Below are 27,713 nucleotides of genomic sequence, written 5' to 3'. Positions count from 1 at the left end.
TGTGAATCAAACGTGCCGTTAAAGGGGCTCTGCTGAGCTTCTGTGCTGTTGCTTATGTTAGCAGACTCCATTTATAAACTCCAGTTAGCTACTGTGGCTCTCTATTAGCGGAGCGGAGAGAGGCTCTAAGACGAGGCACCCGATAACGTTCATGAAGTCAAATCATTTGGACAGTCCCGCACAAAGAAATCCACAGTCCAGCAGCGTTAAGCAACTGAAACAAATCGTCCACAGGCTTGTATAGGCAACAGAGAGAGATGGGGAAGGTCTCATTTTTCAGGTCACGTTACAATCCGCTCACAAATTCTCACATAGAGCTTCTTTACATATGCTTGAAAAACAATAGTTAAGCAAAATATTAAAATGTTATCCATGATGTTACTGTTTGGAATTGTGACTGGCATTTCAAAAACATCTGAGCAACACCATGCTGTATCTTTCATCATGTTAAATGCATAAGGCGATAGTATCGACTCTCTTAGGTCTGATTTCATGACTCATTCTAGCCATGTAGTAAAAATAGCTTGACTGGAATAAATCTCACCTTCATTTTCATTGATGAATAGCTCACTGGCAGAATGGCGGCTCTTTGACCTATTAGCTCGTGCGATGTGTTGCGTACATGCTGTGAATGAGTCACATATACATATACTGAAATGTGTCTGGTGAGTCTGTGTGTTTCTATATTTGTACATTGTTGAATCAAAGGAAAGGTTCCAACCCAAATATTCATACAAATCTGTATTTTCAATACAGGCTCAGATGATTTTTCTTTTCTTTCCTTCTTTTTATTTGTGGCAATAAGCAGCCATGGTTAAAAATTGTTGTAGAGCAAAACCCCCGTGAGAGACACTGTTTCAAAGGTGCACTATGTAGTTTTGGGTAAGAAATGTTAATCAGAAGAGAAAGATCCTTATTGACTGTTTTCCTATTTACGCCTAAACAACCTAAATAAACAAACTCCCTTTGCTTTCGTGACTGAATAAACCCAATAAACAGTCTGACCTTAAAGGACAACACAATTTCATGCTGTTTTACTTTGTTTATGTTTGGCGGACCCTGCCAAACAGTGTTACGGGGACCTTATTTTCCTCCGAGAACAGCTTGTTTATTCAGTGATGAATGAGTTTGTATCATTACCTCATTAATATTGTAAATATTAAAATCCTGAGCTTGAATGACTTCTCCAAAACGACATAGTGCCCCTTTAATAGTGAAATATAAAACAATGTGACCATCTAAAGGATGACATCATGCATTAAAACGTCCATCAGTTATGTTGTTTGTGAAAGAATGATTGATATCACAAAGTTCAACCCAAAACTTGTGTTTTTATAATAATAGTTAAACATTATAGGAGGTAATATCAGGTTAATGATAATAGATGGATAGCCTATCCTCTCTGCTGGGGATTCATCCATCAGGACCACTGTACCTGTTAACGCAGAGACAACGCACCACCCACGCGCTCTACACGGGACTTAAATCAAACGCACCCCACGCACTGAAGCTAGCAGGTACCTGAAGGCTTCATGGGACAGAGGAGCACTTACTGTATGTCGAAGTTTAGACCACACAGACACGTTTTTTTTAAAGTTAATTATAATGTGTCAAAATAAGCGACCACCATGTGAACAGCCAGTTATGAGCAGGTGAGCTAAAAGGTGTTTTTACAGTGATGTTTCAACCGCCGAGTTTAGCTAACTAGTAAAGTTAGCTTGATATCACAGGTTAGCTTGGAAGTTAACTGTTTAGCTTATATTGCCACTACATAACATAAGGTATCAGTCAAAAATGTTGTAATGCACTCTTTCAAAGCTAATTTCCCCGCTGTGGGACTAATGAAGGATTATCTTATCTTGAAGTACTTCTTCATGCACTGTCAGAAATGTTCAAAACAGGCTCTTTATTACTGCAAAACAGTGAATGAAGAGATGAGGAGACAGATATGAAGGAGGAAAGCAGACATGTGGAAAGAAGTTTAAAGAAAAGAAGTTCAAGTGTCTGAGATTTAGAGAGGAAAATAAAGAAGGATTCAGAACTAACCCAGCAGTCAGGTGATGGAGAGGTGTGTTCAGACTTAAGGTCATTTAAGGCATGATCTAAGTGATATTAAAAATGTGTTGACACTAAACATTAACTAAATGGAATAAGATCAATTGTTTTATGCTGTTAAAGGTTTGTATATGGTTAAATTCACAGTTACTGCCAGTTGTGATCAGATGTGTAAAGTTACACAAAATACTGGTCGTCCACCTAAAAGTCAAACTATTTTAAGTGAGTCCAAATATCTAAGTTTCAGTACCACTGACTGATAATAAAAATAACATGCAGATTTTGTTTCATCAGAGACACCTGTCCATCTATCCATCCATTACCCTCACAGGTCTGTAAACCACCCTTCATTTTACTACTGTAGCCTGGTGTGAAATATATATATTTTTATTTATACACACACACATTGTGCTATGGCTGTGCATTTCTCCACAGCTGCTATGCTCCTTAACCCCAGTCCTGTTAATACGTGGTTCGAGAGGATTAGCATCATGGTGATCCTGCTCAACTGTGTGACACTGGGCATGTACCAGCCCTGTGAGAACATCGACTGCACCTCGGACCGCTGCCAGATACTGCAGGTAAGCGAGACCGCTGTGTGTGGTGTGTGTTTGCTTGTGCATGTGTGTAAGAACAACATTTCAACGCGCTGATGAAGTGATAGAACAAAATGATGAATTATTTGACATAAAGTGAGAGCAGCTCACCACTCTTCTTGTCACTACTCCTCAAGCTGCGATGCAGACAAACACTGCTGCAGAATATTTCTCTCCTGGAAGGTTTTATATTCTCTCCTGCTCTCTGAACAGGGAATTGGGACCTGGTTTGTTTTAATATAGTCTTGTGGAGCCGCATGTGATTTTGTCACTTCATGATGAGAATACGCTAGTGGAGTAGAAAACTGTGGTTGTGGATGACCACAAAGGCCACAGCTGACAAAGTTTCTCCCACAGGCTTTAATTCTACCTCTGCTGGAGTTTAGAGTTGAAACCACTGTCGGAAGTTTAGCTGCAGTGTGTTAATGAGACTATTTATCTGCGTAGAAATTTCAAACTGGATTATCTGTACCTATAATGCAGCTGTTCCCAGACATTTACAGCTGCACTGTATACAGTACTGTATACAGGGGGCCTTATGGGCCGTTGTCACCACCGCTTCCCACTGTCGCTCTGACAACAACCTCCAAATGTCTCAGTTTCTTTGACTGAGCAGTGCACCCCATTTCTATAAAATATTTGTGTTCTGCTTCTGAAGCTTGAAACAAAATTAGCCGGTTAGATTATCTAGATGTCAAAGTGCTACGTAACCGATCTGTGTAACACATCATCACTGACAAAAGGAGTGACTTCTATCTTTAAATTTTATACTCTCATTTTAAATCACAGATTATTTTATTGTCTTTTTATCGCAAATTGGCAATATTTTGCTTCTGTTTCTGGTAGTAAGCCGTATAGAGTTGATGTGAGTTATGTGCTACAACTGTAATTGACCATCTGGCTGAAGAATCAGTGTGCGCCTCTGGGATTGTAATTGCTTTTAGCTAAAGGAAATTTGGCAGGCTCAATTTCAGGTGTGACAAAGACGACCTAATTTTGCCTCACATGCTTTTTGTTGGTTTAAATCCCCATTGACTTTGAAAATGTGTCGGCAGTAACCTACGCTGTGGTGTCTGCTATTGGTTTGTCCCGTGAGCTGCTGCGAACGTTGTCCAATTGCACTGCATTATCTCACTTGCCTACAGCACATTAGGGCGGATTATCATATCAAATAAAGCCCCCCAGTCCAAACTGTAATAGGTTTATTTATCTCATTGGATTTTCTCTTCATTGTGCGGAAATTTCCAATAAACATTCACTGCTGTTTTAAAACCGTGCGACACATCTTCCTGCTTCACTAACTCTCTTCCTCCTCTCACCTCACCTCACCTTCCATACTGTCTTTACTTCTCCCTATGTTCCCCCATCCTACACTCTCGTGCTCTCTCCCTTCCTCCATCCTTTGTCTCTCTAACAAGCATATTGTCTCCCCAGGTAGTGTGAGGGGTCCTGTTCTGGTGGTTGCTAATGGTAACAGGAAGGATTTTGCTGACAGAGCTTAGATTGTTAGAGTGGCCCTCACATTCCTCTCTGGCCCTCTGTAAAGTACAGTATCCCGACCTCACTTCCTGGAGCGAAGAGACAATCAGCTATGAACAATGTGTGTATTATAAGGGTGCAACGAATCACAAAAGTCATGGGTTTGGATCATACTACAGTTTTGAAACACTGATAAGATCCTTTTTTAAAAACTAAAGGGTTAGGGCTGCAACTAACAACTATGATTTCATTATCGATAACTCTGCCAATATTTTTCACGATAGACAACTAAAACCTTCATTTACCATCATACATTACGAAGAAAAGCAGCAAATCCCTACATTAAAGAAGCTGGAACAAGCTAATATTTGATATTTTAACTTAAAAATGAAAATTAATCGACTGTCGATTATGTTGCCGATACATTTTTATTCCGAAAGAAATCGATTGACTAATCATTGCAGCTCTACTTAGGGTTAGGGTTGAACTGACTTAAAAATACACTGCTTTGACTCACTCTCTCAATGTACTGCCCACAATACTATCTGATTGGTTACACGTCAGGAGTAATAGCCTGTCCTGAAGGCGACTGTGCCTTCTGAGGGCTACTGAGGGTGTTGAAGGGAAGGCAGAAGATATTGCCAAAGTTGCAATATAAATCTCAATCTTATGACCTTTTTTTAGGATGACAAGCATGTCCCATGTCCCATTTCACAGCAATGCTGAAAATGCTCGAAGACAGAGTCCATGGGATCATTGCGCTTCAGAGTAAAACACAGCAACCGTCTTTTTTGTCTTTTCACTGCAAATCTGCATAGAGATTTAGAGAATGCTTAAAAAAGTAAAAGTGGCAGTAAAAGCGTTTTGCACACTGTGACTGTTAAATTTGGCAATTATTGCTCAGTTTGCATGTGGGCCAAATTGTAGGTAATCTGTTCTGATCAAGGATCAACTGTTTACACCACCAACACACCTACAAATGTATTGTTGTACTGCTTTGAGGAATAAACAGAAGATTTAGAGACAAACAAACCTATCTCCACAGCCAGTCACCAGGATCATAATGTGTATCTTGGGTGTTCTGACCATTCAACTCTAATATCTTGTGAACAACTAATCATAATCACAGTATGGCTTTAATTTAATTTAAGTAAATGAGACGAGGAAAAGCAAATTAAAAGTAAAATAGCAATGATGCTTTTAATTTATAAGTGGCTATTTTCTCTCCAGCCGGCTCTGCCCGATTCAAGTCATGTCTGCATTTGCATAGTCGTCTCATGCAAATAGAAAGTTGTTATTTTACCTAAAATGGATTTGGATGCGACGGAGCTCATTATACCGTCAAAGCAACACCTGTTCACCTTTATAATGAAGCTTCAAATGTTCAGAAAACACACAGACACTTTGTCGAATAACCATCCTATTTATCAGTGAGTGTGAGATCTGTCCTCACGGTGCCTTTGGATTTATGCGCTGATTACTCTCGCCATCTACTCATTCAGAAGTAGAGTAAGACACACATGCATATTTCATTTTAAATGGTCGAAATCCTGATGACCTACTTACAACGTCCGCTCCTCCTGCCAAATAAGCGGCACAATGACAGCATGTGAAGTAGCTTCCACACCAACTCCTATTTCATATCATGAAAGGGCCCGTCACGAGACAGCCTCAACCTCTTTACAAATCATGTTGACGATAAAACCTGATAGGCTGACTGAAGAGGAAGCTGGCGGTGGTGACAAATAACTATGATGAATTCATTCCCCTTTCACTCAAGAGCGGAGCGCGACAGGGATCCAACTGGTGCAGCCAATGTCGGATTACATGTGAAGCGTGCAGGCTGCATTATTTATCAAAACATCATTTAAACCGCATGTGAGACTGATCTTCTCGTCTTTCCCATTGCATGCTGCCAGCTCTGCATGCTGAGTGTCTGTGAGTGAATGAGCAGGGATGAAACACACATGTTAGGATCAAATGACTTACAAGGCACTGTCATGCCTGGTGTATACAGACAAAACAAAAAAAGCACAGATTTATACTTATAGTCTTGTGCACACACATGAATGCTGAAGTTCACACACCTGCAAGTGCACAAATGTGCACCAACTCATTTCCTTTACGGCTTTTAGATATCTTGAGCCCTATAAATAACTAATGGTACAGACAACGTGTGCACTTGTAGAAAAATGGAATAGATAGCTGCTCATCCCATCTCTTGACTCTCGCTATTTCGGTCTCAGACAAAGCAACCTCCCCTGCCGCTGCCAGTGCTGCAACATGAATAAATCCCCAAACTTTCACACACCATTTGTCTCATTCAATGTGCTCTGCAGCTACAAACACCATCTTGCAGTTCATCAGTGCTGAGTGAAAAAAAACATCTCTCTTCCCCAATTGAAGTGCATTACTCCTGGTTGTCCAAAATGTACCACGTATCAGTGTTTTCTAAACTGCTGTGGGTTATTGTTGAGGCTCTAGTTTGTCATTTAACTGCCGCCTGAAACCCTAAAAAGGTAATAACCTTGTGGAAAATTGTTTTCCCGTTGCGGCATGTGTATTGGTTTGTGCCGTCTGATTTGTTGAGTGCACAGTCTCTATTCTCAGGGTATACTAAGTGTGTTTTAGCAGCCTAGAGCGACATTCAGTTCTTGTGATCTTTGAAAATTGCTATATGGCACTTTAAGGCTTTTTTATATTCATGGTTTGCTGTCAAATTAAGTTATTTTTTATTATAAACTTGGCTGCTTCAACCTTTTTGCTAAGGATCATATTTGCCTGTGCCAAGGAGGTCATATTTTCACCCATGTCCGTTTGTGTGTTGGTTGGTTTGTCAGCAGGATTAAGGTTTGGTTTCCATCCTCTACAGAGAACACCTTGCCCATAGGCCTACATGGATAGGTGGTTAGTTGTGTTATATGCTATTAAGAAGGGGGCCACTGCAGATGCTTTAGGCAGTCACAGTGATCTCAATTCCAAAAGTATTCTCCTTCTAGCTATTAAGGTGCAAATGCAATAGCACTTTCTTTGATATTAGTCACTATAAGTGTTTTTATCATCCCCCTGGACTAAGATTGCCCTAGTAGGGATGGGTTGCATAACTATTCATGTCCAAAATTCCCTCAGTCTTGAGCATGACCTAAACATGTATTAAATCTGCTTGGCTATTTTACAGCGATCAACATGTTTCATCAGTGTTTTGGTATATTTTTCCTAATTTCATATAAGGTCAACAAAACAAGCGTTTCAAGTTTATATAACTTTGAGATTTAACATGAGTTGCAAAATTGTCGTCCCATTTGGAATAGTGTGTTTTGCTCTTGTGCTCAGTTTGGGGATGGATGACAGGTTTTGGAACAAAAAATGCTTGTCATCATCTATAATCCAGATTATGACCAAGCAAGCAGCCATGCGGCTTCATTGTGTATTTGAATTTCCAAGCCTTGGAACTCTCTGTGTCAAGAGGCGGCAGCTTGAGTTATAATATAGTAGGAATATGTAACAAGGCAGCAAACACAGTCATAAGGCCTCGGGCGAAGCATTGGGAAAGAGTTTTGTTCCGCATTTACAATAGGAGGTTTAGCTAGCGATCTATACATAATAATACAAGCAGCACATGGCAGGGATATGAGCTCATCTATCTCTCTCTCAGTTTATCCCTCACTGTCTATCCTCTCTTCATCTTTGTTTCCCTGTTGTTTGACCTGGATCTCCCTCACTTTCTTCTTCCTGTTCACTTCTTAGTGATTCAAGTGTTGCTGCGTGGGTTGGTGCACATTGGGCACCATATGTTTTGTGTTCTTAGTTCGCACATACACACATTTAGCTCTTTGAAGCCATTCAAACCACAATGTTAACAGCAAACTTTGCTCAAGCAATTGCCACCAGTGCGTTTATAGTCATTACTAGAGAGCACATACGAACACATTAAGAGCACATCAGTCTTGAACATCACATATGCTGTTAGTGGGCTATTAAATCACAATTTGTGGTGTTTAAAAAGGCAGTTGGGGTGAAAATAACTAATCTGACAGTTCCTGTGAGCTTTGAAATGAGTGCTGCTGTGGAGTGTGAAACCAGCTACACTCTAGAAGTGTTAAAATTGCCTTTGAAAGGTGGAAAATAGAAGGTCATGGATCTTTTCTAGGTGTTATATATATGTAGGAGGTCAAAACCGAAATTTGCTCAAGGCTTGAAAAGAGTGCGAATGCTGTTCATTTTTTTGGGTGCTATCAAAGTAAATCTTTTTCTTTTCCAGAAGGTATACTGTTAACAACTAAAACATATGACCTTTTTGTTTTGTTTTTTTATCTCATTTTTACCTGATATATAATAGGAAATATTTGACTTTATATTCATGCCAGTGAAGCACATTGAATTGAACTGAATTGAACTGAAGGACAAGTGCTCCTCCTCCTCATTCACCGGGAAACTGAGATTGAAACAAAACGAAGAGGGAGCTTCAATAACAGCTTGAGCCTACTCATTTCACGAACACAGCAGACGAAACAGATGCCTGGCTTATGTGTTTAATCTATTCCTCACTTCCCTCCGTCTTTATCTCCATTTGTCCCCTTGTAGGCCTTCGATGCATTCATCTACATCTTCTTTGCATTGGAGATGGTGGTAAAGATGGTGGCTCTTGGGATCTTTGGCCGTCGCTGTTACCTGGGGGACACCTGGAACAGGCTGGACTTCTTCATCGTCATGGCTGGGTGAGCAAATATGTTGCAGTGTTTGTATTAATTCTTGTTAAAGTCTGTATGTCATGATTTTTATGGAACATTGATGCGGCGAAGTGTGTCAGAAGTAGTTAACATCTTACTCTGTCCTATCATAAACATCAATGGTAGGCGTGTCCTTAAATTTCATGACTTCAGTGGCCATAGTGAGGGTTTAGCAAGTGAATGGAACTTGTGTATGCAACTACAGCTACTGTCACACCCTGTTTGTCATGTTTTAATGAAAATACGGTGTACTTCTGATTTTGTGTGGATATTTTTGGCAGGTAAGAAATAGGGATGCAACTGGGCTAAACTGGGTGATAAAGCTTTGTGGCCTTCACGACAAGGTCCAGTCAAAAATTGAACAGAAAAGAAGAAATCTCATGAAGAATATTCTCTGTCAAATAAAACTAAAGATATTTCACTGTAAGACTCATTGTAACAGTAGACTGGGCTCGTGTGGGCCGTCCTCTGAGAATGCAACCATAAGGCAGCAATCTCTGGTACTCTGCCACAGACATTACAGTATAGGAGGGGACTGGGCATGCTGCAGTATGCTAGAGTATAGTGTATTCACAAGGGTAAAGATGAAAACGTCCTGTCATTTTTAGAATCGACAACAAAAGTTGTTATGGGGTTTCTTTTTGGACAAGCGCATATGCTCAGACTGGAAGTAAAAATGGTTTGGAAGGTTTACAGGAACAAGGAAAGAAATTAAGGAACGAAAGATGGAAGCAGGGAATTTAAAATTGACAGCAGCGCTGAACAATTCATGGCACTCGCCCACAAAAACATACAAATCCTCTTTTGGTTTCGCCCATGGAACTTTATTTTGAACAAAAAAAAAAAACAGTACTGTTCAACAACAGACTGCAAGTTTCTTGAGTTGCAAAATAATCTTTTGAATCTTTTCAAACCTTATGTATGCAGTTCATGGCACGATTCAAGCGGGATCAAAAACGTATGTGTCCCTTCGTACCGTACATATTTGTTCCGGAGTAACGTTCCATGGTGGTCCATCAGAAGAGAAGGGACTTTGCCTCTCTATTGTCATATTGTGCAAGTCGTTCCATAAGTTTGGTTTGTTCTTACAAAGTGTCCAATCACACACTGTTACCCTGGGACATACAAACACACGTGCTAGATAGATGCATGAGCACAAAACTAGAGCGAACACACCTGCTCAAACACCTGCAAAATGTGTGTGTGTGTGTGTGTGTGTGAGAGAGAGAGAGAGACAAATAGGGAGAGAGGCTGGTATAATAGTAGACAAAAGAAAGGCAGGGCAACAGACTTACCTGGCTGGTTAGAGAGACATCCATCTTCATTTGAAGATCCCAAGTGGATGCTCATAGTGTGTGTGTGTGTGTGTGTGTGTGTGTGTGTGTGTGTGTGTGTGTGTGTGTGTGTGTGTGAGATTACCGTCTGCCAGTTTATCCCTCTTGAGTTTGCTTAATCTGTGTATGTGTGTGTGTGTGTGTGCGGCATATGCATTTGTGTGAACGATTCAGCCTCCGTTTTCCTCTTGGCAGCATCCATTAGATTAGCGTGTAGGCTAATTGCAGAGGGCATTGCCAAACTTGCCAGGCCAATTCACAGCCGACAGTCTGCTATGAGCTCCATGTCTGTTACCCATGGGCACCACCTCGCTCTCTCACCCTTCGTCTACCTCTCTCTCTCTTCCTCTTTCTTTCTTTTTCACATGCTTGGATGAACATCCTCCCTTGTAATCCCCCCTTCAGACCTCATACAGATGAAGCTTTCGTCCACACAGGCTCTAAAGGGGGTTTCATGCTTTTGCTCCATAACCCTGCCACGCACAAACTCCCTCTTTGAGGCGGCTTTATTTTATATACTGTATATTTTATTTTGGCCTAATTCACTGCACTGACCTTTTTTTTTCATAGCCTGTCTGGTAGCCGCAGCAATAACAGAAATGTGGCAGCACATCTCTTTGCATGTGTCCACTGAGATTCCCCTTTTGTTTTTTGTTTTTTTACAAGAAGTCAGTCTTGTCTTCCATATTTATTCTAACGTATGCCTGAGATGGGTTGAAAAACTTTACCATGTCCAAGAAATGATAAAACACTTTCTGACACTGAGCAAGATTGATGTTTGCATTGCAACCAGCAAATGTTGACTGTGAAATATGACTGAAATGATTGATCTATTATCAAAATAGTTGCCATTTTTTCCCCTTCTGTTAATCAACTAATCATTGCAGCTCTAATTCTGTATGTGCAAAGAAACAACGGCCTGATTACATTTCGAGGACCTGCCCTTCCAGCCTCAGTAACTTGATTGTAATGCATAATTAAACAGGACAAAACAAGACCACAGTTCACCTTTTTCCTCACTTTCTTCAGAAATGAGGGTGTTTCTTTTTTAGCTATCAAAAGAAAGAATGTCGTTCCTAATGTACAAATGATGCAGGAAAACAATTTTCTTGACATTTAGATGGTTACTTTGATGAAGGCATGTTGTTAATTTGACAGTTAAGTCACTACAGATTTTGCATGTCAAGGTTCAAGACTCGATGTTCCTTTTCTCTCACATTAAAGGTGCATCTGATCTCTTCTTACTAGGTCTACTCCAGGTTTCCCCTCAAGCTTTGCATTTCATATCGATATAAACATGCGCACACACGCGCGCGCTCACACACACAGACACTAGTCACATGAAAGCATGAATGAGATGAAGGCATCATGAGCAAAAAAGGAATGTGAAAAATAGAGAACAATCATAAAAAGGACGCTTCCGGCAGTCTGCTAATTACCCTCCCAAACACAGCGGCCCGCTTGATGTGTACAGGAAGAGACACTTCTATAGAGCACACACACACACACACACCCACACACACACGCACACCAACACACACACACTCACGTGCAGACTCATCGGTGATCTTCTGTTCTGTCTCACTTTATTTGCTGCTCTGTCCTCCAGATGCAATTGGATCTCTAACAAAACAATAAATGTGCTTATCCATGCAATTGTTTATGCTTCAGTGGGTGACGACTATCTAATAGTTTGCTACTCTCCTCCTGTAACCTAATCAGGCAACATAAAAAAACCAAACATTTTTGTACCCTTGAGCTCATTAAATGGAGAACATGTATGTTTTAATTGTTCTCAAAACTCCCTCTTGACATTTTAGCCTTCTGCTCAGTCTCTCGGCAGCCCACATCAGATCATTAGAGCTACAACAGATACTATAATGTTAGAGGCAGGTTGTAATAACACCACTCTGCCCAGCCGGAAAAAGCCTGTCCCCAAAACAATTGTTATGCTCCTCTCTCTGCTGTGACATTTTCATCAAGCTGCTGTGTGGCATTTCTGTCTTTTCGACTGCACCAGGTAAAGAAAATTGCTCTGCTTCGTGCCTCCACATCCTTGCGAAGAGACAAAGTTTGAGGCTCCAGAGCTTTACTTTAAACCCCCAGTGGAGGACTTTTACATATAAATGTTTGTTACAGTACATTCAAGCCCCCACCAAACAAGTTCAGATAAATCTCTCTACTTTGCAGTGCACCAGAATTTTTAAACCTGGAGTCTGTGGTGACTTTTCTGCATTGGTAGCAAGTTATTTTTTTACAGCAACCAGCAAAGATTGGTTTGCCAGAGCTGAAGGGGAGCAACCGTAGCAACAGAGAGGAGCCAATGGTGTCATAAGCATGTTGACAGTGTTTGAAAGAAATAAGCATTTCACCCAAAAGTGTGATTTAGCGCCCTACTATGTCTCTGCAAATTTGCTGAGTTATTTCACCCCTATATGAATAAATTGTTAGTTAATAGAACATCTGCCTGTCAGCTGTAGTTCAAACCCTTGTTACAAGTAATCCTACTCAAGTGTGAGCTTACTCTGTTGGTGACTCTGTGCTGCAGTGAAGAGCAAATGGAAAGAGCTTGCCTGTGGGATTAATAAAATATCACATTATTGTAAATGACATGCTCTGTAAGTCTATCTATGTGAGAGACAGTGAGCTTGGCTTGTTTTGTCAGAGCCAGCGGATGTGCTTTGGGTCTTCGTGGTGTGTGGTGATGGTGCTGCTCCTGGTATCATGCTGTCCCAACACTGTCATGGCCCCAGGAACATCAGTTCTGTGCACAGACAGGCTTAAATACTATTACACAATGTACACCGTTTACACACATTCACATGCACACAGTTGCATTTCTGCTCTCGTTTAAAACACACACACACTCACACACACACACACACACACACACACACACACACACACACACACACACTGTAAAAGTGATTCACCAACTTGAGCTATCTCTGTGTCGGTGATAACTGTCATGTAGTGTGAGTGTGGTACGTTTAAACGTACACACACTGCTTTTACACTCACACGTACACACACATGGCGAACCGTGGCCATTCTCCTGTGAAAGTGGTTTGGGTTCGGGGGCACAAACAGCTTAGCCATGCTGTAGAAATGACTTGCTAACAGATGCCAGGCTCTGACTGAGCCACAACATCCTGCAGGCAACACTTAGAATAGAATGAATCCCTCTTTTCCAGCTCCCTCTTTCTTTTCCTCACCTCTCTTTCATGTTATTCTCCCCTTTTTGATGCTTTGTCACTTTGTCCCCCTGCCACTTTCTCTGGAGTGTTGCGACACTCTTTGCATTACATTCCCCATACTGTTGGGGCTCACACAGCTCGGGGAGGGAACAGGTGAGACCAGATCAAAGAGTGACCGCTGATGTTGAATCATGGTGCAGGGGTCTCCGGTCCAGCTGGATATCCTTTTTTGTCATATTTTGAGCCAGCAGTTCATTGAGAAAACTACAGAAAGGTTAAATTCTCTTTCTCACTGTGTTTTCTCTGTCTCTTTAAACAGGATGGTAGAGTACTCACTGGACCTGCAGAACATCAACCTGTCAGCCATTCGGACAGTGCGGGTCCTGCGGCCCCTCAAAGCCATCAACAGAGTGCCAAGTGAGACATTTTAAGTTTATGTGTGTGTGTGTATGTAAGGTGTAGTGCGCTTTTATGTGACTATGTATTGTCTGTGTGTTTGTGCTTGTTTTCAAAGTCCTTGTAGGCAGGTCTGGGCAGTTATTTTGGGCTAACAAGACCAGGCCCTTATCTAAATAAATAGAGAGGGAGCCATAACTTCACTTCACTTCACTTCACTTCAACACCTCTTTCACACATGCGCAAGGTTGTACAACAACAACTTTTTTTTATGGCTCAATCTACAGCGCTGTGAGCGATATTTCTTTTCCAAGGATGGCAAAGAAATGATCTGCCCTCCTCCGCCTCTGATTGGCCTGATTACCGTAACCCTAACCAATCATCACCCCCCATGCTTAAACCTAAACAACCAAACCAACATGGACAAGGAGTATGAGGCAGTTAGAAGCACAGTAGGACGGGTTATTTCCTCACCATCCCAGTGAAAGAAAATTGACCTGTCTGATGTCTGAATAACCTCACCTTCACCGCCGCAAATATGTGTCATACAAGCGCCATCTCTGGCGTCACAGAATTTTCTATTCAAAATGCTTTAGGTAGGTTGTCTCCTCTTATATCGTCTCTGTTCTAGTTTCTTTTTATGTTTGTGTTGGCCTGTCAGTCTACATAAAGCACAAACGCATCTGCCTGAAAATTCATGTATATGTATTACATCTCTGGCTTTTTGGTGCACCCGTGTGCCACCTGTTCCCCGTGGGGATCATTAAACATTCATCTTATGCTTAATCACACAGCCCGCTCAGGCCCTGAGTCACAGCTTTATCAGATTTACAAACCATCCATTAATGCTGCTTCACTGATCAGTCCGTGACCATAACCCTGCTCCTCTCATCTAAAACTCCGTTCTCGGCCAAACTTTTTAACTCCTATTGATTTCTTTGTCCTGCTTCTCTAATAGGCAGCTCTTAATCGTTGTAAGCACCAATTAGCCTGCGCAAGCTAGGCTCAGACTGTTCTCATCACTTAGTTCCGGCACTTTAGCAGTTAGCCAAGCATTAGCAACTAATGCTAATTGCAGGTAAGATGTTTCAGATAGGTTGTAAGATATCCTTTTTATTGTTATTTTATTTTCTATTGATATCATAAAAATAATTCTGTTACATGTGATTCTAAAAAAGGTGAGGCAATTTTGTATTTTTTATTTTTAACACCCTTTTTTTCTGTTACATTTTTGATGAACGATAAAGTGCTAACTGGAAACATTGCATTTCCTGTGATTAGCCCAATTCAAAATAAAAGTCAACTCATGTTTCATCAATCAAATGCTTTTAATGTGAAGCTGCAGCAGCAGTAACACAGCACTCTGTCGATAATAAGCGTCTTTTCTTGTAAAAAGCTTATTCGTCTTTGGAAAAATTTAGTCACCACGGCAACCCTTATATAAACTAAGGAACTTTTCTTCAACAAGCTGAAGTTACTGAAAGGGATTTTTAAGATATTCTACTGACACTTTTAAATAATCATGAAATCAGTCCGCAGCAGATGGAGCTGATAGCATGAAAGCCCTGTTGCCTAATTCATTTAGGACCTTGGGGACAGATACTGCAGGAAAAGGAAACCTTTCTAGTTAATGTAGACAGAAAGTTCTACATGTGAGGGAGAGAGATGAGCAGATAGAGTAGCTTGTTATCTCTTCAAGCCAACATCTAAAGCTTTTCTATTGCTAACTAATTATTTAACAGTTTTCATCGTATACAGTATATCCTCTTGTTTTGCTTCTCTGCTGCTTTCAAAAGACCCCTGAGAGAGATGCGCACAAATCCAAGATTGTAGCCTGTCCTCTGCCTCGAGGAAAGTCTGACTGATTTTAGCTCACCAGCTAAGTGTCCAATCATTGCAGAGTCTTCGTATTTAGGGTATTTACCTGAAAAAGCAGCCAGCCGGTTTCAATCTTCCACTCGTACCCAAGGACAAGTTACCTTTCAGATGGAGGCGTCAACAAAGAACGTACTCGGCCTGATATTTCAGACAGACACAGCAGCAGCACTCAGAAAAGTGACATGAGTACAGAGTGGAAACAAATGTGCTTTTCTGGAGATGATTATGCATCATAACATTAATCTCAAAGTACATGGGTGAATTAGCATATACATAGGTGATGCAGCAGATTCATGCATGTACTGTGTATGTGTGAGTGAGTGTATAATAAATGTGCATTCACGAGCCTATCCTTCTTCTGCGTGTGATGTGTGCATACTGTTATTGTTTATGTTCTTATCAGCGAGCTGCATGAGTATGTGGTAGGGTGATTTCGTCTCATGACCCCATTAGAGGTGAGAAGGCATGCGGATAAAGCTATTTGTTCCTTGTTTTGTTGGATCGTTACCTTGTCCACAGGTACACGGGGAGCATGAGCACATCCTGACCCCTCACACACCTCAATTTGTAACCTTCCAACAAAAGTGGCAGATAATAGTCCGGCGCTCTGTGTGTGTGGGGGGGTGCGCTGTTGTGTCAGACTTCTTTTTTGATGAAATTGGTGTGAGATAGAGGGAGTGCTCGACAATAGTAGTTGGAAAGACAACAGTCACTGTAGAAAGTAGTGTGAGCGGAAGGAAAAGAGAAGAGAACTCCCCTGGTTTTAAGTGAATAGCAGAGGCAGATAGTTGTAAATGTGTTTCCATTGTGGCGCAAGGGGAGGCATCCATCTTTATCTGGAAACAGCAGGAGATGGCAAACTTGTACAGTCGCCAGGAGGGGAAAGAGATGGAGGCAGGTAGAGAAGGAGAGAAAAAGACTTATACCATACTGTTTCTTTTTCTTCCTTTTCTTTGCGTTCCTTTCCTTTAATATTTGTGTTTGATTTGCATCTATCTTTTTCTCTTTCATTTTCTTCCTCGCTTTCTTTCTTATTTTGGCTCTAACTATTTCTCGGCACACCCTCGGGCCGCGTCTCATTCTCGTTCTCCCTCTCCCTCTCTCCCCCCGCCATCCGTCTCTCCCTCTCTTCACCCAATTAGGCCTAATGGAACAGTGGCCTAATGACAAGGACCCTGGGGAACAAACACATTTAGACTCGCCTCCAGCCGCCACCAGAGACACATACACACCAGCAACGCCACTGCTCTCCATTTAATACCAGTCGACGAGACAAAATTAGCCAGAGGAGAAAAATTCGTTCTTCTGCGAGGTTTAAATTTTCATAGATTCCAAAATTTAAGTTTCGCTGCTTTCTTACCAGGGGTGTACATCTCTTCCTTACAAGGCATGGACTCTGAAACGATTCGGTGATGACACATTTTTAATATGGGACTATTCAGTGTGATTCATTTTGGTGTGATTTGATGCGATGTAATTCAATCCTGATATGAATGGACATAAATAGAATAAAAAAAACTACCAAAAAGCAAATTCCTCATCAGATGATAGCCAGTGTGTTCTGGGATTACTTTCCAGCCAATCCATTCCACCTCGTTTGTTCTCCACAGGGACAGCTAGCTTGCATGCAACCATAGCCTACTCAAACGTGATACTACTCTGACTACACATGGGAACCAGAACATATGACGATTTCTGTTTATAGAGATTAATGTCACACCAGTCTGTCGCTCACAGACCACTCGCAACTTTGGCTGAAAACTTCAGAAGCACAACATGTACACTCTTCAAAATCAATTAGCTCTACACATGCAGATACACACTGCATTTTGACGTGATAAATGAATGAGCACATAATCGCTTCTCACTAAGCATTTTTAATTTTGCTGCTTCCTCTCTTGTTTTCAAACATGGGTTTGCGTTTGTGTAATGCATGAACTACAGGTGTAAATATTGTTTATGTGTGTACATCATCATCATTATTGCTCTTGCTCTCTCTCTCTTTCTGTCTCTCTCTCTCTCTCTCTGTCTCTCTGTCTTTCTCTCTCTCTCTCTGTCTCTCTCTCAGCGTCTCTCCTGTCATTCAGCCTGTTGGCAGTTTGGATGCACTGTTGTGTTTATGACACATTAACCTACTGTTGAGTTGTTATTCGCAAATCGCAGTATGCCACTGAAAAACACAAACACACACACATACATCAGATTAGTAGAGGCATACACACATATCATCACACTCATAGTAACACCACACACACACACCTCTCTCTCAGGTGTGAGCACAGGGTTGCTGTGTATCTCCTCAGTGGGTCTCACGTCTCTCTCTCTTCTTAGACCAATCAGCTCTCATTATCTTCCACTATTTACATCTCAGTATGTCATCACTGCAGGACCGTTGAGGTCATCATTATTTGACAGAGGACACCCTTGTATTTCTGCAATTAGGTTCCATCTAATCATGAATGAGACCTCATGTAGCCTGATTACACTTTTTTGTTCACGGGGTGGACTGTAATTAGTCAGTTTGCTGTCATAAGCAGAATTTCAGCTGACGTTTTGGATGTCGCACACAAACGTGCAGGAATACCTTTTAAACAACTCTGTCCTCTTGAAATGACGTTCGATTGCAACTTAATTGCAACAGAAAATGAATTTTACAGGTAATGTAATACTACTGGATACAGTACAACCTGGATTACATGTTTTATTAACATAATGAGGAAACATTTTAATAAATGTATCTGGAAGGATGCAAAGTAATCACTGATAACGTTTCCTCATAATATCCATAACTAAATCATAATTAACATCTTCTGTACTTGTGTTTATGCTGATCAGTGAACTTTGTTAAGGTTTTGGGTAAAAAATAAAGACTGATTTAAAGTAAAGTCCTGGAATGAAGCGCCTTTTTAACTGGGAAAAGTCAGGGAGGCTCCATCAAAACAAATTTGTCACAACAACTCACAAACTAAAATAAATTATCATAATTTGCCACAAGCACTTGCAGCATTCCATAAACAGAGAGCATTATGATTCATTTAGCTTGTGAATAACAATGCTACTTGCAGCAAGAGAGGCTGTGCAGCAAAGCAATCCATACGCAAATGTTTAATGTCCTCCTCATTAGTGTGAGCCTGTGATAATCAGTTATTGATTGAAACCCACAGGTATGCGTATCCTGGTGAACCTGCTGCTGGACACTCTTCCCATGCTGGGCAACGTGCTGCTGCTCTGCTTCTTCGTCTTCTTCATCTTCGGCATCATCGGTGTGCAGCTGTGGGCGGGGCTCCTGAGGAACCGCTGCTACCTCGAGGAGAACTTCACCCTGTGAGTCAAACAAACACTGTGGATCAATGCGTTCAGTATGTGTGTGTTAACAATATGTGCGCGAGTGTGACTCAAATCTTACCTGCATGCTTCCCATCCCTTACCTATTATGATGTCATACTAGTGAAAATGAAATCCATTTTAAAATTATATATTGTAAAAATTACAATCTGTATACAAGCATACATTCTTGCCCTACCTGTTCCTCCTTTCACATGGGTTCCATAAAACATTACATTACTGTACAACTGCAATAGCTCACATGAATTTGAAAGTCATACACCAGTATCAGCTCCAACAATGGAAGGAAGTTGTTTTGTAAAAGTCATATAAGAGTTTAAAACTTTCTGGAAAATGATAAAAGGTTGATGACTCATCCTGCACTCAGTAGCGTACTAATTTTTAACTTTGTGCACTGATTTAAGTGAAACTGGGTCATAAGAAACTGTGAACTCCTGCTAACCAGCAGCCTCACAATGAACACCTCCAGATATCAGCAGTACGCAGTCTCCGAGAACAACGACTAGTCGCAGGCCAGTCACAGTACCAAGGTGATTTATGAAGGATAGATACCGGTAGCTTTGTCGCTGATAAATGAAGCTGCCGTCTGCTAGTTAGTTTGGTGTGCAGCCTGGGGTCTTATTTTCTGACTCATCCCTTGGGTGTCAGGAGCACCAAACCTTGCAAGAACCTGTCATCAAACTGGCCTCAGTCTTTTGGAGGCTGTGTTCACTGGGTGCTGCCAAACAGTGGAGAGTCAGTGGACTGTTGGCATAACACACATTATGCAGCGCTCTTGGTCCATGTAAATGCCTTCGCAGGAAACACGTAACTATGCCGAAGCAAATAGCACTCCACTAGCCATTTCATGGGCACTGTTGTTTGTTTGTTTTCGCATGAATCATTTTGGTGTATATTTGTTATTCTGTTTAAAGTCTACTCCCAACATCATTGAAAATGAGGACATGCCCTCATTGGTTTTTCAAGACTTATATAAAGGTTGAATGAATGGATGAATTGCATATACCGTACAGTACTGTATGTTTTGAATATTTCACTTGAGTACAGACATTAGCATAACCTTTTTCAATCTCTTTCAAGCTTCAAAGCATGCAGTAACACTACAGTTTTTCCCAGTTTGCAACTAAGTACGTGATCAGATTCCAGCTGCATGGCTTAATTTTCGTGACCCGACATGACAGCATCACCTACTGTGTCTGTGTGTGAGTGACATTCACCGATATTCAGGAGTGTTCTGATTGTGTGGCATCCTCTCAGTTTCTTTTTTATATGCTGGCATCAGCTCGCTAGAAAGACGCATGCCCCTGATGTGTGTGTGTGTGTGTGTTCTACGATGTATATAAGCCACGTATACTACTCTGTGCCTCCGTGCACTGTCTCTGGTTATGCTGACACAGCGTATACTCATGACAGATCTTATAGCCAGATGAAAGGGGACACGTGTCCGCCAGCTAGCAGAGTCCTGCCCGCAACAACCTCTGCAGTAATCGCTTCATGAGGGTACTTTAACCGGTGCGTTCCAAGTTTCTACGTGATAGGGTGATTAGCAGGACTCCACTTTGACTTTCTCACAAGGGTTAAAGCAAAAGACAAACTTTTGATCAGTTGGATCATTAGTTAGTGACAAGCCAGCAGATTTCTAGCAGTGGTCTCACATTGAACTGTATGTGGCGGATTATAAAAGTATTTTTTTGCCTATTATTTTGAAGCATTGTATTAACATATTATGCTAGTCAGGGTGCTTTTGTGCTTAATTAGGAAGGTCGTTTTGAGTTCACGCTTGAGGACTGTTATGCTAAGTAAAGGGCTAACATTAGCTCTCTAAGAGGTTACAATAGAGCGTCGCTCTAAGTGTGTCGCAGTCAAGTGCACCTTTCACTTTGCCATTTCACACCCTCCCTCTTTTGATCTCTACCTTCCTATTCTTGTGCCTTTTTCTTGCCTCCGTGCCTTATTCTTTCAGTTTTCACCAAATCCTCAATTATCCAATATTTCCCCTCTCAGTACTTTTAACTATACTGCCCAGTACCATTAGATCTTAACCTCACTTATTTCGAAATGGACGATTTTTGTTTCACTCCTCTAAGTAGCTCTTTTACAAAACCTACTGTATGCACTTCTGGCATCAGAGAGCACTTTAACGGCTCCCAGAAGACAATTTTATTGTAAACAGACTTCTAAAGTAAAATCATGCATGTTGTTCTCCATTTCTCCTTCTTAGCTTCCCTTACTGCTTTCAAATGTTTTGCCTTCCTTTCTATAATACTTTTTCAAAACAATCTTTGTATTGCCCGAACAATGCATTGGCTTGCAGATATGAATATGAGCTGATGTGATTTTTGATGGTAAAGTTTATTGTTTAGCTGCATTTTTATGCCCTTAAAATCCAGTATCTGTCAGGCCTTAAATCTTTCTTTCCTAACTGTCCCAGTCTCTGAACTTACTGTAATACGATTGCTGGAAACTGTCTCATTCCTCTGCTACTCTGAAGCCTTGATCCCTCCCTCTGTCTTGCTCTCATCTGGCAGGTGCGTTCTCAGTGTGATGCCAGGTTTTGCTGTGCCATGCTGTGTGATGCCAAGTCAGCGGCAGGGGGGCAACAGCCTTCATTCATGCTCCACTACTCTGACAGGGGCCCCTCTCTCCGTCGTTTTCTTTTCTTTTTTTTCTCTTTCTGTCTCTAACTCTTTATCCCTTCCTCCACCATGAGTAAACCACAAATGTAAACGCTGCTGACAACCTTTTTCAGCATTCTGTCTTTTAAAGCTAATCTCTGTTGTCACTCCCTAGTGTCCTCCATTGGATCTTATAAACTCTGCTCTGCTGTAAGTCAGTGTAAGCTCAGTGTGTCTCGGTGCATACCTGCAAAGTTTGTTGTGCCTCCGAATCAATGCACGGTTTTCTAAGCTACTCCCAGTGGGAAGTGGTACAGCCTGATATGGCCACTGTTGGTTATCGATCCTGGAATTAGTGTGCACACGTGTGTTGTGTGTGCATGGATGTGGTTTGCAGTCGAGTTGAAAGGATAAATTCTCCTCCTATGAATGTCAGCAGTATCTTTCCTGCTATTGACTTGGGGCAGACAGGAGAGGATCGGGAGAATTTGAGGGAGAAGGAAAAGTGGGGATGTGAGAGAAGAAGAAGACATAGGGTCACAGAGAGAAAGGACAGAAAAGGAGAGGAAGTAAGAGGAAAAGGGAAGAAAGAAACAAAGAGGATATGTCTGTAAAAAGAGCAAATGAACACAAGTGAATAGAGAGAGAGTAAAAAAGAGTTCAAATGTTGAAGGTAAGGTCGTGCTCTGTGCATATATGTTTAAGGTTTATGTGTCTAAAAAAGAAGACAGAGAAACGTGAGAAAAAGGCCAATTGAGAGACAGCAAAAAGAAGAGCTGATGTGACAGACGGAGACTGTGCAATGAGTAAATACTGGTAGGTCGAGTGACCCTGAGTGTGTGTGTGTGTTCAGTAATGGGCATGCTGATGGAGAGGCTCTATTTTTGTCTTCCCCAGGCCCAGACCTTGGTATGAGCATCCACACCCTGCCCTCATTTACTCCACAGTCATGTCAGATCATACACACAGCTAATAGGCCTCGTCGACTGGCTCAGCAGTGTCTTTTTTTTCATTTTCCAAAACCCTTCTCATTGTTTTCTCTAAGTTTTGAGTTTGTTTTGTGTCTTTTTGTTCTGTTACGTTAATTAAAATGTTTGTGTTTTCAGGGAAGGCTTTGAATGCTTTACTCTTTTTTTCTCCTGTTTATTAGAAGTCTGGTGAAACTTACTGTATATATAATATACTCCTAATAGCTTCAGCAGCACAGAACTGCACCAGTTCCAGCTAACTTTCCGTTTAGATAAATCCATGAAGCTAAGAGTTCCCAGGTGGACGTGAAGTGAAAGACAGACTCTTTGGCACGCTCCCATTAAAACAGAGAGGAACGAGAGACATCTCAAGAAATGATGAGGTGCTCTAGCTGGCAGCAATCACTTAGATTCAGAATAATAAGGATGTGTGTATCATCACGTTTGACACTCACGACCTCATGGGGTGCACTGACAGGGGATGAATCAGCTCATTGATGGTGTGTGTGTGTGTGAAACAGGTGTCAGTGCTTGATAGTGTAATCTGTTTTTCTGCTGATTTCACACCAAGGCACGCACATACACACACACACACACACACACACACGCACCTAATCTCACATGAACTTAACACATGACTGTGTTTACATGATTAAATACTTGTTTAATACCATTTTCATTTTATTTTGCCTGTATCTGTGACTACAAATTATACAGCTGCTTAGGTGCAAGGCATCCCACATGCATTAAGAGAGAGCGGCATGATTCCTCTCAGAATAGAAACACAAGGCTGGGATTACATTACGTATCGTTTCCATTAAAAAGAAACAGACGGGTGACAGAAAGAAAAGCATAAAAAAATGAGTGGTGAAACAGCAAACGGTGGCATGGGAATGCTGCGCGGGGCATTTTGCTCTAATGGTTTGCGTCCACTTGTTCCCTGAGAGGGAAGGGTCACTGAAAATCAATACATTCAAAAATGCTCATTTTCTGGTTCACTGACCAACGGAGCCTACTAGAGATTACAAATTGAGTGCAACAGAGTCTAATTTAGAACTTTTGGTGGTCTCCAAACGGATAAATAAAGACTATATGTAATTGAATGTGACGTCTTAGGTGCTGCTTGATTTCTCCTCAAGCTGCTCATTTTGTCACATCCTGACCAAGGCACAACCCCACCCTTGTTTACCACACCTGTCAGCACGCCTTTGGTTTACTGCCCTGGCTTTCGGCGGTGTCTGTCAGTTCACTGCTGGGTCAGGTTTTTCCCTCTCTCACTCAAACTGTATATCACACTTGCAGCTCCCTACTGATCCATTTATTAGGCTAGTAAGGTCAACAGCATCTAGATCTCCTTGTGTTGCTGTTTTTGTCTGACCGGCTTGGAGAAACAGTGGTTTAAAGAGACAGGGACTTGTAAAAGAATGAAAATGTGTGAAGAAAACATATTGGTCTCAGTGTGTGCGTGAATGTGGATTTAAACATACACTGTACTGTTTGTGAGAGTGAGTGAGGAAGAAAGAGAGTGAGACTATATACTTGTTCATTTGCATTTCTTAATTCACCCGCTTGCTTTCAATGATGCATTTATCCCATAGGCTTGGTTGAGTACCTCCAAGGATTTACTTCAGTGAATGCACTATTTAACTTCTTCCGTTTCCCATTCTCCCCTCTTGCTCCCGCTTTACTCTCCTTCTCATTTAAATCTCACAAACCTCCTCAAATGAAGCAGTGAGACAGGATAAAAATCGATTGGTACTATGTTAATGTACTGTATTATATATACAGATTCCATACTCAAATAACTTATTACCTTGTCCCTTCCCCAGCTCTTCGGGTATGACCCTGCCGCCTCCGTACTACCAGCCAGAGGAGGATGATGAACGGCCCTTCATATGCTCCCTGGCACATGACAACGGCATCATGTCATGTTCAGACGTGCCAGCGAGGCGCGAGGGAGGACGGACGTGCTGCCTGGACAAGGAGGACGCTCTCCACAGACAGGCTCTGGGCCTGAGTCCTGAACCACTGGCGAACGGTAGCGGTGCTGGTGAAGCGATGGGTCTGTGCATCAACTGGAACCAGTATTACACCCGATGCCACACAGGAAATAGTAACCCCCACAAAGGTGCCATCAACTTTGACAACATTGTTTACGCCTGGATCGTTATTTTTCAGGTATGTTCCACGTGGGCTGGTGAGGTAGAACTGATCCTATCAAGGAAAATAGAAGTAAATATCTTTAAGCTGCAGTCTAAAGTGATTATAGATTTAGCTATATTAGGTCATCATGACTGCGTGAATTCAGAACAATCGACAGAATTTTCCTGCACTAGTTGGTAAATCTTAAAAAAGGGTTTCTGCTTTCTGCAGGGTTATTTTCTGCTGAGCAATCTTGTTGACTTGTTAAGTGGTGTGGGGCAATCAGGACAAACAATAGCACAATCTATTTAATCGCAGTCACAATCCTCAAACTAGATTGCCGTCTTTTTATTTCAATTTTGGAATAGTAAGGAATTTAAGTAAAGTCAGAGGGCATTAAATACTGCGATTTTCTCACCCCGACTTGAAAATGTTTATTTCTTAACACTTGGTCAAATCTTTCCTCCTAGGTGATCACTCTGGAGGGCTGGGTGGAGATTATGTATTACGTAATGGATGCCCATTCCTTCTACAACTTCATCTACTTCATTTTACTCATCATAGTAAGTATATGAGTACATCCCTACCAGCTGACACATCTAGTGTACAATGTGTTTTGATGATTTAAAAAAAAAAAAGTCTAAATACATAATGAAGTCTAACTGTAGGAAGGCAATCCCCTGTGACATCTTCTCATAACATTTCCAATATATGTTGACATCAGTGGTCTCCTGCCATCAATAAATTGAATGAGGATATTTCCTAAGTAATAGACTGAAGTGTTAATAGACTTGTGGAAATCAATAGTAGCATAAAGGACTGTCTACAATCAATGTTTGAGGGAGGGAGGGAGAGAAGGAGGTGGATGTTACGAAAATGTATCTTTGTTGGCGAGTATGAAAATAAGGTGAGAAGAGGAGGAAGGGCAGTTGAAAAAGGCAAAAAAAAAGTATTTCCAAAACAGTGTGCCCAAGAGCTCAATCAGCTCTTTGTGAGCAGTGCCAGATGTAAAGCACAATGGAGGTTGTTGAAGTCAGCATTCACATGCTATTGGCTGTCTCTCAAACAGCACTCAGTCACTCTGTGTATATTGAAAAAAGACACGAATGAATGGAGGATGAGTAAAGGAGATAACATAGTGTGAAGAATACAAACACACCTAAGACAAACAGCAAGACCTGCCCTAGTTGAACCCTTGGTTTTATTGGGCTGAGGTGATTATTGGCAACACGACTGCAGCTGTAAATTTTATCCACTTTTTGGCACATCTGACCTGACGTTGGCAGTAACAGTGCGAGCACCTTTTGGCACCCAAAGGTAGTTGACAAGGTGTCACTGTGTTATCACTTTTTCCTGGGTTGTGTTGCTTCACCGATCACAATCTCATGTCATGTGGATTGCATTGCCCCATACGACTGTTTCTAATGTTTAGGCTTTGAGAACTGACCAAACAACACAAGCTAATTTGCTTTCATGTCCAATATACGGAGCTCCAATTCACATGCACAACACATAACAATCAAGCCAACACACTGCTCCTGTTTTGACATGATTTATTGGCACAAACCCAAGACCCCAGCATGTTTGGCAACTAGTAGCCAACGGTCCTCAGGGATGCCTTGGAGGTGTTGCTGACACTATGAGGGGTTTTCAGTCAGTCACTTCCCACAAGCCCCCAAGGTGTTGTTTGCACAGTGAGGGTCACCTTAACTCCTTCTCTCGTTCATTTTGTAGCCCATGTTCTCTTTTACTTATCTAAATCTTCATTTCTCCGTGTGTGTTGTGTCATAATGAAGTCGCAGTACCCTTTGCTTTGAAGCTTCTTAGTTGATCCTGTAAGTATGGGTTCTCGGATACACAACACAGAGATAAAGAGACGTTTGACCTCCGCAGTGTTTCTATATCTGCTTGATAGTTGATAATCTCATTTATGCCGTATTGAAGACTGTGAGTAAATGGATTAGAGTGACTTAGAGCTAAGTGCTACCAAGAGGGCAGATGTTTGGTTATTATTAAGTTGTGTGTGTGTGTGTGTGAGTGTGTGTGTGCATGTTTATGTCTGTGTTAAATGTATGCGACAACTGCTGCGTTGAAGCACACAGACTCATGCAATCAGTTGTAAGCCAAGCCTGCCATCTTAATTTGAGTGCGTGAGTTTCTGATCCACATGCTTTTGTCTGTGTGAATGTTTATGTGTGGTTGAGTGTATGTGTGTGCGTGTGTGTGTGTGTGTTTGCACGCATGCATAATGCAGTGATCATCTGAATGCGTGATATTGGACTGCCCTCCCTGATTATGCGCAAAGCTGTCTACTGATCAGAATCACAGAATAGACACACACGCGCACAGATGCAAGCCTGGAGGGAAATCAAAGCCCCACGCACCTGCAGACCTGCTTTGACCCACAGGCCACAGATGGGCATCTCTCCTCCCTTTCTCCTCCTCACACACACACACACACACACACACACACACCTCCCCTCCATGTTTCCTCTTTCTTTCTCTCCCTATGAATATGTCCGGAGTCCCTTTTTTTTTTCATTCCTCCCAGCTACTTCAGTCTTCTTCACCTTCATCTTTGATCAGTGGGGATGAAAGTCTATAGGTGGAAGGTCATTAGGTTTTGATTTTCTGGATTTTATCCGTGAATGATTTATAGAGCGCTCCTGCTCCAAATGTTTTGGCCTTGTAAGTGTGTGTGTGCGCGTGTATGTGCTTTCGTGTGTGTCTGACAGAGAGAAGAAGGGAAACATGTTCAGATTTGTAATGAACAAAACCGACTCTGCTACAAGCTGCTATATCCATCCAGCAGTCTGGTGTTTGAGTTGTTCAGCATCAGCTTATATTGATCTAATCATTGTTCCGTAACCAGCTCTGAGTAGTCCAATAAAAGCCATTTCATCAGTACTGTAGTGATTCCCATTATTCCCACGAAAATGGTCAGCCAACACTGCAACTAACCCTCCGAACCTCACTTC

At 41.5% G+C, this 27,713-nt stretch overlaps 1 protein-coding gene across 9 annotated transcripts in view; it reads left to right on the top strand.

Annotated features, from left to right (window-relative positions):
- Window positions 1–27,713, top strand: part of LOC311267304 (voltage-dependent T-type calcium channel subunit alpha-1I-like) — a 170,389-nt gene that overhangs the window by 81,470 nt on the left and 61,206 nt on the right. For 5 of the 9 annotated variants that reach the window (XM_084370313.1, XM_084370312.1, XM_084370311.1 and 2 more), the window contains exons 3-8: window positions 2,525–2,636; window positions 8,715–8,848; window positions 13,711–13,808; window positions 18,830–18,989; window positions 24,423–24,771; window positions 25,206–25,298. In XM_084370313.1, the coding sequence (XP_084226439.1) occupies window positions 2,525–2,636; window positions 8,715–8,848; window positions 13,711–13,808; window positions 18,830–18,989; window positions 24,423–24,771; window positions 25,206–25,298 (946 nt within the window). Of the gene's footprint in view, window positions 1–1,516; window positions 1,653–1,923; window positions 2,069–2,349; window positions 2,387–2,490; window positions 2,637–8,714; window positions 8,849–13,710; window positions 13,809–18,829; window positions 18,990–24,422; window positions 24,772–25,205; window positions 25,299–27,713 lie in introns of those variants that run through there. The other 4 variants (XM_084370317.1, XM_084370315.1, XM_084370314.1 and 1 more) reach the window with 4 other exon arrangements.

Source organism: Pagrus pagrus, assembly GCF_965226575.1.
Source record: "Pagrus pagrus genome assembly, chromosome: 13".
In the NCBI taxonomy this organism is placed as follows: domain Eukaryota; kingdom Metazoa; phylum Chordata; class Actinopteri; order Spariformes; family Sparidae; genus Pagrus; species Pagrus pagrus.
This window is presented reverse-complemented; position numbering and strand designations above follow the sequence as displayed.